Source organism: Trachinotus anak, unplaced genomic scaffold (assembly GCF_046630095.1).
Source record: "Trachinotus anak isolate AG129_WGS33_773 ecotype Australia unplaced genomic scaffold, CSIRO_AGI_Tana_v1 ptg000001l, whole genome shotgun sequence".
In the NCBI taxonomy this organism is placed as follows: domain Eukaryota; kingdom Metazoa; phylum Chordata; class Actinopteri; order Carangiformes; family Carangidae; genus Trachinotus; species Trachinotus anak.
This window is the reverse complement of record NW_027273852.1, coordinates 23,676,404-23,690,129: the sequence shown is the minus strand read 5'-3', so window position 1 is coordinate 23,690,129 and position 13,726 is coordinate 23,676,404. Positions and strand designations below refer to the sequence as shown.

General features: G+C 41.8%; 1 protein-coding gene across 5 annotated transcripts in view; it reads left to right on the top strand.

Moving 5' to 3' along the window:
• Positions 1–6,967: 6,967 nt before the first annotated feature.
• LOC139625093 (contactin-associated protein-like 5) overlaps positions 6,968–13,726 on the top strand; it is a 141,131-nt gene continuing 134,372 nt past the window's right edge. For all 5 annotated transcript variants that reach the window (XR_011691834.1, XM_071484716.1, XM_071484745.1 and 2 more), the window contains exon 1: positions 6,968–8,814. Coding sequence is in view for 4 of the 5 variants with exons in the window: in XM_071484716.1 (XP_071340817.1) it covers positions 8,742–8,814 (73 nt within the window). In the remaining variant the exon portion in view is untranslated. The remainder of the gene's footprint in view (positions 8,815–13,726) is intronic.

The following is a 13,726-nucleotide window of genomic DNA, read 5'->3' as shown; positions in this document are numbered from 1 at the left end:
ACAATAATTATCCTACTATACCACAGTCTAGTCCTACTGTATATGAATACTGTATATAAGAACCTTGAGAAAACTAACTTGACTGTCCAATCTGTCAATAATAACTCCAGAATTTCCCACAGCTACAATATTTTCTATTTGGTCGAGGGAGAGCGTCATGAATGTGGTCACAGAATGGCTGCAAAGCCTCACAACTGACAACTCAAGTTTGTTAGATCTAGCTAATTCAAATAACCAATCGTTTGTGTCTGGTTAAATTAGTTTACAAACAGCTACAAATATGTCACTCATTAAAGGTAACTGAGGTTATTGTGACAAGGCTAGAAGTGGGGGCAGCCGCCTTCAAATAATGTGACCATCTGTCTCACTCTGTCAGTACTGTCTGCGTGTAGCTTGATCTCTTTAGCAGACACAGGATAACAGGCTAGCTGAGCAAGATGAGTGACCTAACACATTAGATAACTCAGCTCTCTTGCAGATGTCATATACAAGCATCTGATTTTAGGGAGATTTCCACCTACTTGCACTTTATAATTGTACAACTTAATTATAAACGAATTCTTTAAAATGACCGTACTGCTATCTTAAATTGTAAGCATTCAAAAAATTACAAACATTCAGGGAGTGTGACAGTTTTAAAACTAAAAAATTATGAATTTGTTAAAACAGATCAGAATCATTTAGTTTTTCTTCACCATAGTTTTATCCCTGGCTTTTAATTCACTGTAAGCCTTGGCACCCATCAGAACAAGAGACACTGGCTTGATTTCACCAACTTAAATCCCTCCCACAAAGCAGGCTCAGTTGTTTCTTTGGAGAAAAAAACTTGTTGTTGCTGATGTTGTTGCTAAGGCTATCTTTGGAAGTAAAGTAAGCCAAAGAAGACCAATCCTTCGAAGGCTCACAGATCACCTGGATGTGTGACACCTCTCTGATTGCAGCTTGCTCATGATCTCCTAGCACATAACCTCCTGAGTAAACTGTCCTCTGATGCAGCCACTGTGGAGAATTTAATTTGAGAAAGAGAGGCACTGCAGAGAGTTTCACTCATAAGGGTGATGGATGAGCAGGAGTTTTCAGATGCAAAGAACTCAGGTTTCTGGCTGAGTACTTCTGATGAAAGTGCCCTTGAGGGGATTGTTCTCTCTCACAGTCAAAGTGGCTAGGTAACCAGAAAACTGAATTTTAAAGCCCAATTTTCTAGTCCCTCTGAATTTCTCTTCCTCCATTTCTTATAGATTGTTTAACAGTGTGAGACAATACACATGAGACTTGGACACCAATCTGTCATTTAAATAAATTAATGTTGTTTCTCCTATGACAAGCATGACGAGAGTCATGTGATCAACAGAGATAGCTCAGGGTATATGTAGGCTAATTTTGGTGAGCTGGGTTACTGAGTACTGAAAACAGAGTGGCCAGGTGAAGCAGAATTAATCCAGCTGCTAATTTTACTCCTGCCACTCTCTCCTGGTCTGCAATAAACCCAACCCTTCCCGCCATTACCTGTTACTAGATTCCCCACATCCATCTATTCACCTGCTCCCCAGCCCCTCAGTTTTTATACCAGTTTCACTCTTTCCCTGCTAGACTGTCTATCGTGTTGTATCTGCTGTAGCCCTTCCATCAGGGAGAGTCCTCTGGTCCCTGTTGTAACTTTTCTCTTCCTGTTAACCTGTCTATTTATGATTCACAGCCTGATTGGCTTGCTCTTTTTGATCAGTTCCCCTGTGAATCCCACCTGTGTGATGCCAATCCAAGCCTGACCATGGACATTGCCCCCTGCCTTTTCCCTTTGGCTTGTTTTGTCTGCAAACTTAAAGAGAAGATGAACTTTTATCTCCCTACTCATGGACCCAGGGACTGGGTGACTGTGCATTGGAGAGACAGTCACCAGTATGTGCCTCAGTGGAGGTGTTCAAGAGTGGGAGCGCAAGGTCTGCTCAGTCTGAAATTGAGTTACCTGACCTCTGGTGTTCCTTTGGATAACCTGGAGTACAAGGAGGTAAAGAAGATAGAATAAGGCTTGTTCCCACAAAAGCCCTATTCTTGTGTCATTGACCTTGTGGGAACCTCACTTCTTAACAGTTACCTGAACTCTCTGTCCACTCCTGAGACCAAGGGCATGAAGAAATGTAGCAACTTCTCATGGAGAAGGAGGACAAATGACTTCAACCCTGCATTGACTTTTGGGGCCTGAGTGATATCACAATAAGGAATAGATACCCCCACCCTGCTTATCATCTGATCTGAATCAGGAAGGAGGATGAGTAGAAGACTGCGTTCGATACCCCAAGTGTCCATCATGAGTATTTAGACATCCCCTTTGGTCTTAGCAGTGCCCCTGCAGTCAGACATTTTGATGTGTTTGAGGACAAGACAGGGACGTGTCCAGGCTCTTTGTCAAGGCAGAAAAGCGTGAGTTCAACATCTCCACAGTATCTTCCTGAGATTCATGGTGCTTGCCAGCAGCGTTAAAATGGACCCCACAAAGGTCAACACAGTCGTTGACTGACCCACTCCAGCTTCTCATAAGCAACTTTAGCATCTCCTGGACTTCACCAACTTCTATAGATGCTTCATGTGTGACTACAGCATCATACTGGTCTTTCTCCCCACTTCCTCCAGCATCCATATTGAGTGTTATTATCAGGCTGTCCTGGCTTTCCAAGGGGTTAAAATGTTAAAATGTTGATTCTCACCCTCACCATCCCTCACTGCAGCCATCAGTTTGTGTTAGAGGTTGATTTCCTCTTAATATCACAAGCTCCCCTGTGATGGCCACACTTGCAGCCACACATTAAAAGTCGGTAACCCCATGCACTAACATCTCTTTAGTTATTTTAGGTTTTCTTTACACCCACATTGCACATACATGTAAACACATAAAGACACATAGTTCTTTATTTCATATGACATACTTATGGTTTATTTCATATTTTATTATTTAGTTTAATAGGCAGTACACATGTTTAGTTAATTTTCTATACATTTAACATTTCTGTTTATTTATATAAGTTGCCTTAAGATGATAAGATTTCTTTCAGTTTTGCCAGTGCTCAGGGTTACCTGCTAATACCTGCTAATTAGTGTTAACATATAAATAAAAACACTAGAATTTCCCTCACCTCAAAAAACAGTAGCTCACATTCTCACATTTCTGTTAGTCAAACAAGAAGTCAAATTATCTGTTTGATATTTGTGTGAGAAATCCTCCAAAAGTACCAACACCACAAACACAGCCGAGAGGTCACGTTCACTGACTCAAATTAGCTGAGCTGACGCTGAGCAGGCAGGTAGCGGACTGTGATGGCACCCACCTGTAACTTGAAACGTCCACGCCCTTATTTATGTGTAACTTTAGTCCTTAATAAAATGTTAACAGAGACCAAAACTGTTTTTGTACCAGGCTGTAAATATGTTTATTTCTGTTGTAAAGACATTTTAACATGGGAGTCTATGGGGACTGACTCACTGTTGGCGTCGGACTCTAGTGGTCATTAGAGTAACTGCACTTTCATGTTGGCTTCATTTTTCAGCCCCCAGAAGTTGCCGTTTGTATAATCTGGACTTGAATGAGCTCTGCTGGTGCTGATACCAACTCTAGCGCACAATCATGAATTTCTCCTAATAAAAAATATGAGGCAGTTGGAAGAACAGTAATCTGCTGCTTTTGACTAACACACAAGAAGCAGAAACATCTCCAGTAAAAAGCTGCTCATCATGATCACAGCTGTCTTTGACACTGACTTCAAGATCTTAAACACGGTGATATCATGTTTACATGACAACATGTAAACACAGTTAATGTAGGAAATATGATGAAAGCACAATACAACCTGATCATGTATGATACCACCTGTATAGTACTGCTGTGGTGCTGTGAGTGGAGGAAATCTGACAAAATAACAGCCTATAATGTGTTGATAATGTAAGTATGAACTCAGTTTTAGTATTAATTTTTGTTTTGCATGTTAAATTACAGGCATCTGCTGGAGTTTTTAATGTGCACACACATTAGTACACACATGCGGCTGATGCCAATGGTTTCATCCTGTTCCATTTGTCTACAGGTGGCAGTAAAGTGCACACAAAGACAGTGAAGAAAACTGCTGGCACATTAATATGGATGTGAAAAAAGCAGGTTTCAAAATTTGAAAAGAAAATCTATGTTGCAAATGCTTTCTGGAGAGGTCCGGTGTGTTATAGGCCTCAGGAATACACATTTTGTGGGTAAACAGTAAATTTCCAAAGTCCACGGGGCACCTTTGAACATTCCAGTTGTTTACATTTTCTGCTGCTTTCATGATATAACTTCCAGCAGTCCAGATTCTGGATCAGTTTGGGATGAATTTAGTAACTATGGTGTTTTGTTCCCAACAGCTGAAGGTGCTACTGCTGTGATTCACACTCTGGCATCTTCCTAATGACTGCTGAAAGCAGCAACGGCTCCTCCCACTTCACACCTGCTGCTGCAGGTTATTACCTAGGTTATTACTTGCAGGTTAGCCTATTTGGCAAAGGTAAGTGGTTATTGTCTTTACCCATTAACTATTGATTTTTGTTAAAAACACAAGATGGTTGTTTCCATTTTTTTTGCTGTTAAACCAACTGAGCATTAGAAAATTTGACTTCAGATTCACATATAGACCTGCAGTGTTTAATAATGTGCCACACAGAGATGTCATATAAAAAGAACCTAGAACATTATGGACAGGATGAAAACAGACATTTTGTTTTAAGTTGTGTGTTTATGTGAATTGTTACTGTCTGACTTCGTAATGTTACTATACTTGTGTCCTATTTATGTCATTTCATAACTTTTTTCCACAAAATTGATTTTACATAAAAAAATAGAAAATAGACGTTAAACATTTTCCTCGTAGCCCTAACCATGTGGGTTATGAAATCTCGGCTCAGTGGTCCCACTTGTAGTGCACATTTCTGCACTGAGCCTCAGGTGAGTACACAGCATAAGTTCTGCAGTACACACAGACATTTTTCTGAACCAGGAAATCTCCACATATCAGCACACTTCACACCATGACTGTAGAACTCCTACTGAAAACTAGTGATCTCAAAGATCTCTGATTCATTCTCTCTGGCGATACCTATGGTGAGACATGGGCATTACAGGTTTCTTTCTGAAACACGTGTGTGGTTATACCACTAACTTTGTGTCAGTGAATTGTGGGTCACACTAGACACCCAGTTCGCAAAACTGTAAACAGACAGACCTAGAGGAAGTGAAGTTGGGTATTAATAAAATATACTTTAAGTAGATTCTAATTTTGTTTTAATTAATTGATGTCTTTTATTTATTGCTATTGATTTGTTGAACCGATTATTTTACTGTTTTACACAGAATGTTTTTGTATAAAGAAATATGTGTTGGTTGATAACAGAAAATAAAAATGAGAACTTCTTTCTTCTGCACAATTTCAATTGTCACTTGGAATAATAGTGTAGTTAATTATATATTCAATGTCCAGCTGTATTTGTACCAGTCTTATGTCCTTCTTCTGTATTAATTGTGATATTAAGAAACACTAATAAGGAAAAATGTGTCTCAACCACGCTAAGACCCCTCCTCATTTTGTACTCCAACTGCAGACAATTGTAAACAAGCAGGCTGAGTAAACTTCATCTGGTTGTATCTACAGTATCTAGACGGCGATTTCACGGCCAGTAGCAGACTCCAGGATAGTTGTTACCCCTCGGCCTCCACGCTCCAACCTAACCGTCCACCGCAGCTCCAGCAAACTATTTGTACAAGAAACCCATTAACGCTTAATGTGACAAAGAGCTGGACATATGTAAATTCTGCCATACATACGACTCCAGACTGCAGTCACAGGCTTCTTGAATGAAATGAACCTGCTTGCTTAACCTTCACTTCACTACTCTGCTCACAGTGATGGTATACATCAGTAGCCTTATAAAATCTACTATCAGAGCACAGAGTCAACCCCATTGACCCTCTTATCATTAAAGTCAGATAAACAACAGAAGGGAATTGCTGCTCTATCTGCAAAACGAGCACACAGGAAACCGCCACGCTAGTTTGAGCTTGTGCTTGTTACCACACGAGGGAACGGACCTCAGAGCCCCCCCCCCTGCCGGACTACATCTCTCGTACAAGTAAAAGCAGAAGAATGTGGAGTGTTCAGGTGTGTTGGAGGTGAGCAGTCAGTGTATACTCACAGTGAGTGGCGGCAAACGCAGCGCTGAAGACGCTCAGAGTGGAAAGCCGGAGGAGCTGCAGCAGTAGATCCATCTTCCCGCCGGGCTCAACTGGACTGTGTATCCGAGTGGCCACAGCAGCTAAATCAATGTCCGGGGAGAAAAAAAGACAGAAGAGAAGATCCTCCTCGTTCACGCCTGGAAGGAAGGAAGGAGAGCGCCACACAGGAGGACCACAGCTGCCCGTGAGAGACTCTTTGAGATAATAGGAGAGAGACAGGACAACATGCCTGGGCAGCCAGAGACACATGGTGGAAAGTGAGATTGAAGTTGGAAGTGTGTATGTGTATGCAGTCGTATCAATAAAAGGACATTGAGTGAATTGTCTGGTCAATGTTTGTGCTGGGGGAACTCTCGGTGGCAGCGAGACATGTCATACATCTGAAATACGACCAGGCTTCTTCTTCAACTAATTCAACTTCCCCCTCTCCTGCTGGCCAGGCTCCAAAAACAAAAAAACAGACACCCCGGCCTGAAAATGCTCCTGGTGATTCTCCCTGCATTATCAGAGCTGTCACTTGGGAGATCATGCAGAAGGTAAAACCTTTGCACTTCAATCCACAAACACCCAGCTTCTAGCAACTGTCCCCCTAACCTCTTTGTTCAAGCTCATGTCTGCTCTCAGTTTTTCCATTCCTTCTGCCTGGCCTGCCATCCCAATATCAAACGTATCTTGTCCCTCCTGTGTCAATGTGTCTAGTGGTCCACCATAGGGTTGGGCATTCCTCACCGCCCCATGTCACATATCTCCCAGGACTTTGTTACTGGACAGCCACCGACTGACAGTAACACAGTCATTAGGGGCATTAGGTTTTCCTTTGCTACTGAACTAAAGAAAGAAAGCACAGTGGATACACTGGGAACAAAATGGGAACAACAGTTGCAGCTGCAAGGCAAGTATACCACACCAAGCTATACCATTACTATTCCTGCAAGGTATACCAAGCTTAGTAGCACTGACTTCCTCATTACTTACCACCATGACTTTGACTGTACTCCAGCTTGGCAAAAGTAGTACAACCTGTTATATTGCATATACTGAACTCCAGTTTCAGCTAACTATTAAGTTATTAAACCAATGCCCTGGTCTCATGTTGAGTAGGGAGTCAGTGTAGCCAATGTATGAGGTGGTAACTGTTATACTGAACAGTTAGTGTTCAGTACATGCATTTCCTTGGTTCTGGTGGATTTGCCAGCCCTTTTCCAGTATTTTTAGGTGCCCCGGTTGCTGGAATAATACTGTTTATTAAAAGCTGTTATTCATTTATTTTACAAAATAGTCTGAGTCATGCATATGATATGCTCAAGTAAAAAAAAAAAGTATTTGGTTGTCCTTTAATCAGTTTAAATCTTTTTATCAGTTTTAGTTTTGTTCATTGGAGAATGCAGCAGTAGCAGTGGCTGCATCTTGACTCATCTCTAGGTGTCTACAGTTCCTCTGTGTGTACGCAGTCAGTGTAAACACGCCTTATACGAGATCCTGCATCGTGCCTTTGGCTGTGCAAACTGGATACTTCCATACAGTCTGAGAGAATGAATTTAATTTTCTTTATTCTACAGTCTACTCTGTGTTAATCTTCGAGTAAAGCTGTTCCTGACAACTGTCTACCTGACATAACAGAAGGATGCAGATTAACTTAGCTTAGTTTATGCCAAAAACTTATCACCAACATGAGTGTTGTATGTTTACTTTGGTACCACACATATTTGCTTTCCTATCATGCTTTTTCATTCCTCTTCATACAAGTTGATTACAGTGGGCTTTTGGGAGCTCATTACCTATATGTATGTGTGTATGTATGTGTGTATATATATATATATATATACACACACACCTACACACATATAATACTTGTATATAGCTTGTATATAGCTTTGCATAGACATCAGTGTTTGATCATGTAAGTGTTTTGTCTTTGTGTTTCTCTGTGGTTGAGCCCAGACAGTCGCCATGTGTGAGAGTAACGCTGTCCACCACTGTGGTGCTAAAATGATCCACAGCCACATACACACAGAGTAGCTATAAAGTATTACATGTGCATAAATGAAAAAGTAGCTACAGGGAGAGAGAGAAGTCCCGAACATGACCCAAATTCTAACCAGCCCTTCATGAACTGTAGTGCGTATGATAGTAGTCTGTCACAGCCTCGCGTTTATAAAATCCAGCTGAAGCCCGCGCTTCAGACAACACAGACTAGTGTTAGAGAGAGAGAGAGAGAGAGAGAGAGAGAAAGAGAGAGACACAGAGAGAGAGAGACTGGTTTAGAGAGGTAAATCGGGGAAGGAAGGGGTGAGCTGTGGCTCACTGTAAGGGAGTGTCTGAATATCGACGTAGAAGACGTTCACTCCTTCACACCACCACTCTCCTTCTCCACTCTCCTTCCTTCCTTCCAGGCGTGAACGAGGAGGATCTTCTCTTCTGTCTTTTTTTCTCCCCGGACATTGATTTAGCTGCTGTGGCCACTCGGATACACAGTCCAGTTGAGCCCGGCGGGAAGATGGATCTACTGCTGCAGCTCCTCCGGCTTTCCACTCTGAGCGTCTTCAGCGCTGCGTTTGCCGCCACTCACTGTGAGTATACACTGACTGCTCACCTCCAACACACCTGAACACTCCACATTCTTCTGCTTTTACTTGTACGAGAGATGTAGTCCGGCAGGGGGGGGGGGCTCTGAGGTCCGTTCCCTCGTGTGGTAACAAGCACAAGCTCAAACTAGCGTGGCGGTTTCCTGTGTGCTCGTTTTGCAGATAGAGCAGCAATTCCCTTCTGTTGTTTATCTGACTTTAATGATAAGAGGGTCAATGGGGTTGACTCTGTGCTCTGATAGTAGATTTTATAAGGCTACTGATGTATACCATCACTGTGAGCAGAGTAGTGAAGTGAAGGTTAAGCAAGCAGGTTCATTTCATTCAAGAAGCCTGTGACTGCAGTCTGGAGTCGTATGTATGGCAGAATTTACATATGTCCAGCTCTTTGTCACATTAAGCGTTAATGGGTTTCTTGTACAAATAGTTTGCTGGAGCTGCGGTGGACGGTTAGGTTGGAGCGTGGAGGCCGAGGGGTAACAACTATCCTGGAGTCTGCTACTGGCCGTGAAATCGCCGTCTAGATACTGTAGATACAACCAGATGAAGTTTACTCAGCCTGCTTGTTTACAATTGTCTGCAGTTGGAGTACAAAATGAGGAGGGGTCTTAGCGTGGTTGAGACACATTTTTCCTTATTAGTGTTTCTTAATATCACAATTAATACAGAAGAAGGACATAAGACTGGTACAAATACAGCTGGACATTGAATATATAATTAACTACACTATTATTCCAAGTGACAATTGAAATTGTGCAGAAGAAAGAAGTTCTCATTTTTATTTTCTGTTATCAACCAACACATATTTCTTTATACAAAAACATTCTGTGTAAAACAGTAAAATAATCGGTTCAACAAATCAATAGCAATAAATAAAAGACATCAATTAATTAAAACAAAATTAGAATCTACTTAAAGTATATTTTATTAATACCCAACTTCACTTCCTCTAGGTCTGTCTGTTTACAGTTTTGCGAACTGGGTGTCTAGTGTGACCCACAATTCACTGACACAAAGTTAGTGGTATAACCACACACGTGTTTCAGAAAGAAACCTGTAATGCCCATGTCTCACCATAGGTATCGCCAGAGAGAATGAATCAGAGATCTTTGAGATCACTAGTTTTCAGTAGGAGTTCTACAGTCATGGTGTGAAGTGTGCTGATATGTGGAGATTTCCTGGTTCAGAAAAATGTCTGTGTGTACTGCAGAACTTATGCTGTGTACTCACCTGAGGCTCAGTGCAGAAATGTGCACTACAAGTGGGACCACTGAGCCGAGATTTCATAACCCACATGGTTAGGGCTACGAGGAAAATGTTTAACGTCTATTTTCTATTTTTTTATGTAAAATCAATTTTGTGGAAAAAAAGTTATGAAATGACATAAATAGGACACAAGTATAGTAACATTACGAAGTCAGAAAGTAACAATTCACATAAACACACAACTTAAAACAAAATGTCTGTTTTCATCCTGTCCATAATGTTCTAGGTTCTTTTTATATGACATCTCTGTGTGGCACATTATTAAACACTGCAGGTCTATATGTGAATCTGAAGTCAAATTTTCTAATGCTCAGTTGGTTTAACAGCAAAAAAAATGGAAACAACCATCTTGTGTTTTTAACAAAAATCAATAGTTAATGGGTAAAGACAATAACCACTTACCTTTGCCAAATAGGCTAACCTGCAAGTAATAACCTAGGTAATAACCTGCAGCAGCAGGTGTGAAGTGGGAGGAGCCGTTGCTGCTTTCAGCAGTCATTAGGAAGATGCCAGAGTGTGAATCACAGCAGTAGCACCTTCAGCTGTTGGGAACAAAACACCATAGTTACTAAATTCATCCCAAACTGATCCAGAATCTGGACTGCTGGAAGTTATATCATGAAAGCAGCAGAAAATGTAAACAACTGGAATGTTCAAAGGTGCCCCGTGGACTTTGGAAATTTACTGTTTACCCACAAAATGTGTATTCCTGAGGCCTATAACACACCGGACCTCTCCAGAAAGCATTTGCAACATAGATTTTCTTTTCAAATTTTGAAACCTGCTTTTTTCACATCCATATTAATGTGCCAGCAGTTTTCTTCACTGTCTTTGTGTGCACTTTACTGCCACCTGTAGACAAATGGAACAGGATGAAACCATTGGCATCAGCCGCATGTGTGTACTAATGTGTGTGCACATTAAAAACTCCAGCAGATGCCTGTAATTTAACATGCAAAACAAAAATTAATACTAAAACTGAGTTCATACTTACATTATCAACACATTATAGGCTGTTATTTTGTCAGATTTCCTCCACTCACAGCACCACAGCAGTACTATACAGGTGGTATCATACATGATCAGGTTGTATTGTGCTTTCATCATATTTCCTACATTAACTGTGTTTACATGTTGTCATGTAAACATGATATCACCGTGTTTAAGATCTTGAAGTCAGTGTCAAAGACAGCTGTGATCATGATGAGCAGCTTTTTACTGGAGATGTTTCTGCTTCTTGTGTGTTAGTCAAAAGCAGCAGATTACTGTTCTTCCAACTGCCTCATATTTTTTATTAGGAGAAATTCATGATTGTGCGCTAGAGTTGGTATCAGCACCAGCAGAGCTCATTCAAGTCCAGATTATACAAACGGCAACTTCTGGGGGCTGAAAAATGAAGCCAACATGAAAGTGCAGTTACTCTAATGACCACTAGAGTCCGACGCCAACAGTGAGTCAGTCCCCATAGACTCCCATGTTAAAATGTCTTTACAACAGAAATAAACATATTTACAGCCTGGTACAAAAACAGTTTTGGTCTCTGTTAACATTTTATTAAGGACTAAAGTTACACATAAATAAGGGCGTGGACGTTTCAAGTTACAGGTGGGTGCCATCACAGTCCGCTACCTGCCTGCTCAGCGTCAGCTCAGCTAATTTGAGTCAGTGAACGTGACCTCTCGGCTGTGTTTGTGGTGTTGGTACTTTTGGAGGATTTCTCTCACAAATATCAAACAGATAATTTGACTTCTTGTTTGACTAACAGAAATGTGAGAATGTGAGCTACTGTTTTTTGAGGTGAGGGAAATTCTAGTGTTTTTATTTATATGTTAACACTAATTAGCAGGTATTAGTGTCAGTGTTCTTCACACCTGGGTTTTTAGCTTAGCCTGTTAACTAGGTAATGCTGCTTTTAACTAACACACATCAAGTAGAAACATCTCCAGTAAAAAGCTGCTCAACATGATCACAGCTGTCTTTGACACTGACTTCAAGATCTCAAACACGGTGAAAACAGTAGAGCGGCAAGTACGAACACCGCAAGATTATGCGTGTCCATAGTGCGCGAATAAGAGAAGCTGATCAAAAATACAATTTAAAAAGTAGAAAAAAGGGAAAAAAGCTCAACAATGAGCAGGAGCTGCCGTAACAGGCTGCCACTCGTGCGGCGCCATGGCAACAGAAATGCAGATATCATGTTTGCATGACAACATGTAAACAATGTTAATGTAGGAAATATGGTGAAAGCACAATACGACCTGATCATGTATGATACCATCTGTGTAGTGTTGCTGTGGTGCTGTGAGTGGAGGAAATCTGACAAAATAACAGTCTGTAATGTGTTGATAATATAAGTATGAACTCAGCTTTAGTATTAATCTTTGTTTTGCATATTTAAATTACAGCAAATGAATTAGCCTTGGGTTAGCTTTCAAGCAAGATGCCCAGCTGTGCTAAAAATGCTAACAGGAGTGTATGTTGTTGAGTGTATGAAACTGTCAGACTTCCTGTCTGACAGGAGGCAGCACGTGAAGCTAGGAAAGCATGTGTCTGACCATCAGCACTGGATCCCCGCAAGGCTGCGTTCTTTCTCCTCTGCTCTTCTCCCTGTACACCAACACCTGCACCTCCAGCCATCAGTCTGTCAAGCTCCTGAAGTTTGCAGACGACACCACTCTCATTGGACTCATCTCTGATGGCGATGAGTCTGCCTACAGGTGGGAGACTGACCGTCTGGTGACCTGGTGCAGGCAGAACAACCTAGAGCTAAACGCTCTGAAGACAGTGGAGATGATAGTGGACTTCAGGAAGAGCCCAGCCCCACCCACCCCCATCTCCCTGTGCGACTCCCCCGTGGCCACCGTGGAGCATTTCCGCTTCTTGGGAACCACATTCACAGAGGATCTCAAATGGGAGCTGAACATCAGCTCCCTCATCAAAAAAGCTCAGCAGAGGATGTATTTCCTGAGGCAGTTGAAGAAGTTCAACCTGCCAAGGACTATGATGGTGAACTTCTACACCTCCATCATTGAGTCCATCCTCACCTCCTCCATCACCATCTGGTACGCTGCTGCCACGGAGAGGGACAATAACAGACTGCAGCTTATCATCCACTCTGCGGAGAAGGTGATTGGCTGCAATCTTCCATCCCTCCAGGACCTGTACGCCTCAAGGACTCTGAGGCGTGCAGGGAAGATTGTAGCTGACTCCTCCCACCCTGGACACAAACTCTTTGAGTCACTCCCCTCTGGCTCCTGCCAGAGCTGCGGTCCTTCAGGACCAAAACCTCTTGCCACAAAAATAGCTTCTTCCCATCTGCTATCAGCCTCATCAACAAGGCTAGAGAGCCCCACTGTTGCTGATCCCCCTGATCCCCAATTGCACCAATCACCAGAAAAAAATCCTTGTAGGTGAAAACATACTTGGCGATAAAACTGGTTCTGGTTCTGATTCTGATTCTGATTCTGATTCTGATGTTTGCCACAGTTATTAAACAGTCACGCCTTCTTCAGAAACCTATGAGTGACGTCATGGAGTCTACATCCATCTTTGTTTACAGGTTCTGGTTTGTACTGAATGTTGTCAGCAGTGAGCACACACAGCTATGGTTAAATGTATTTAAAATGTGTCA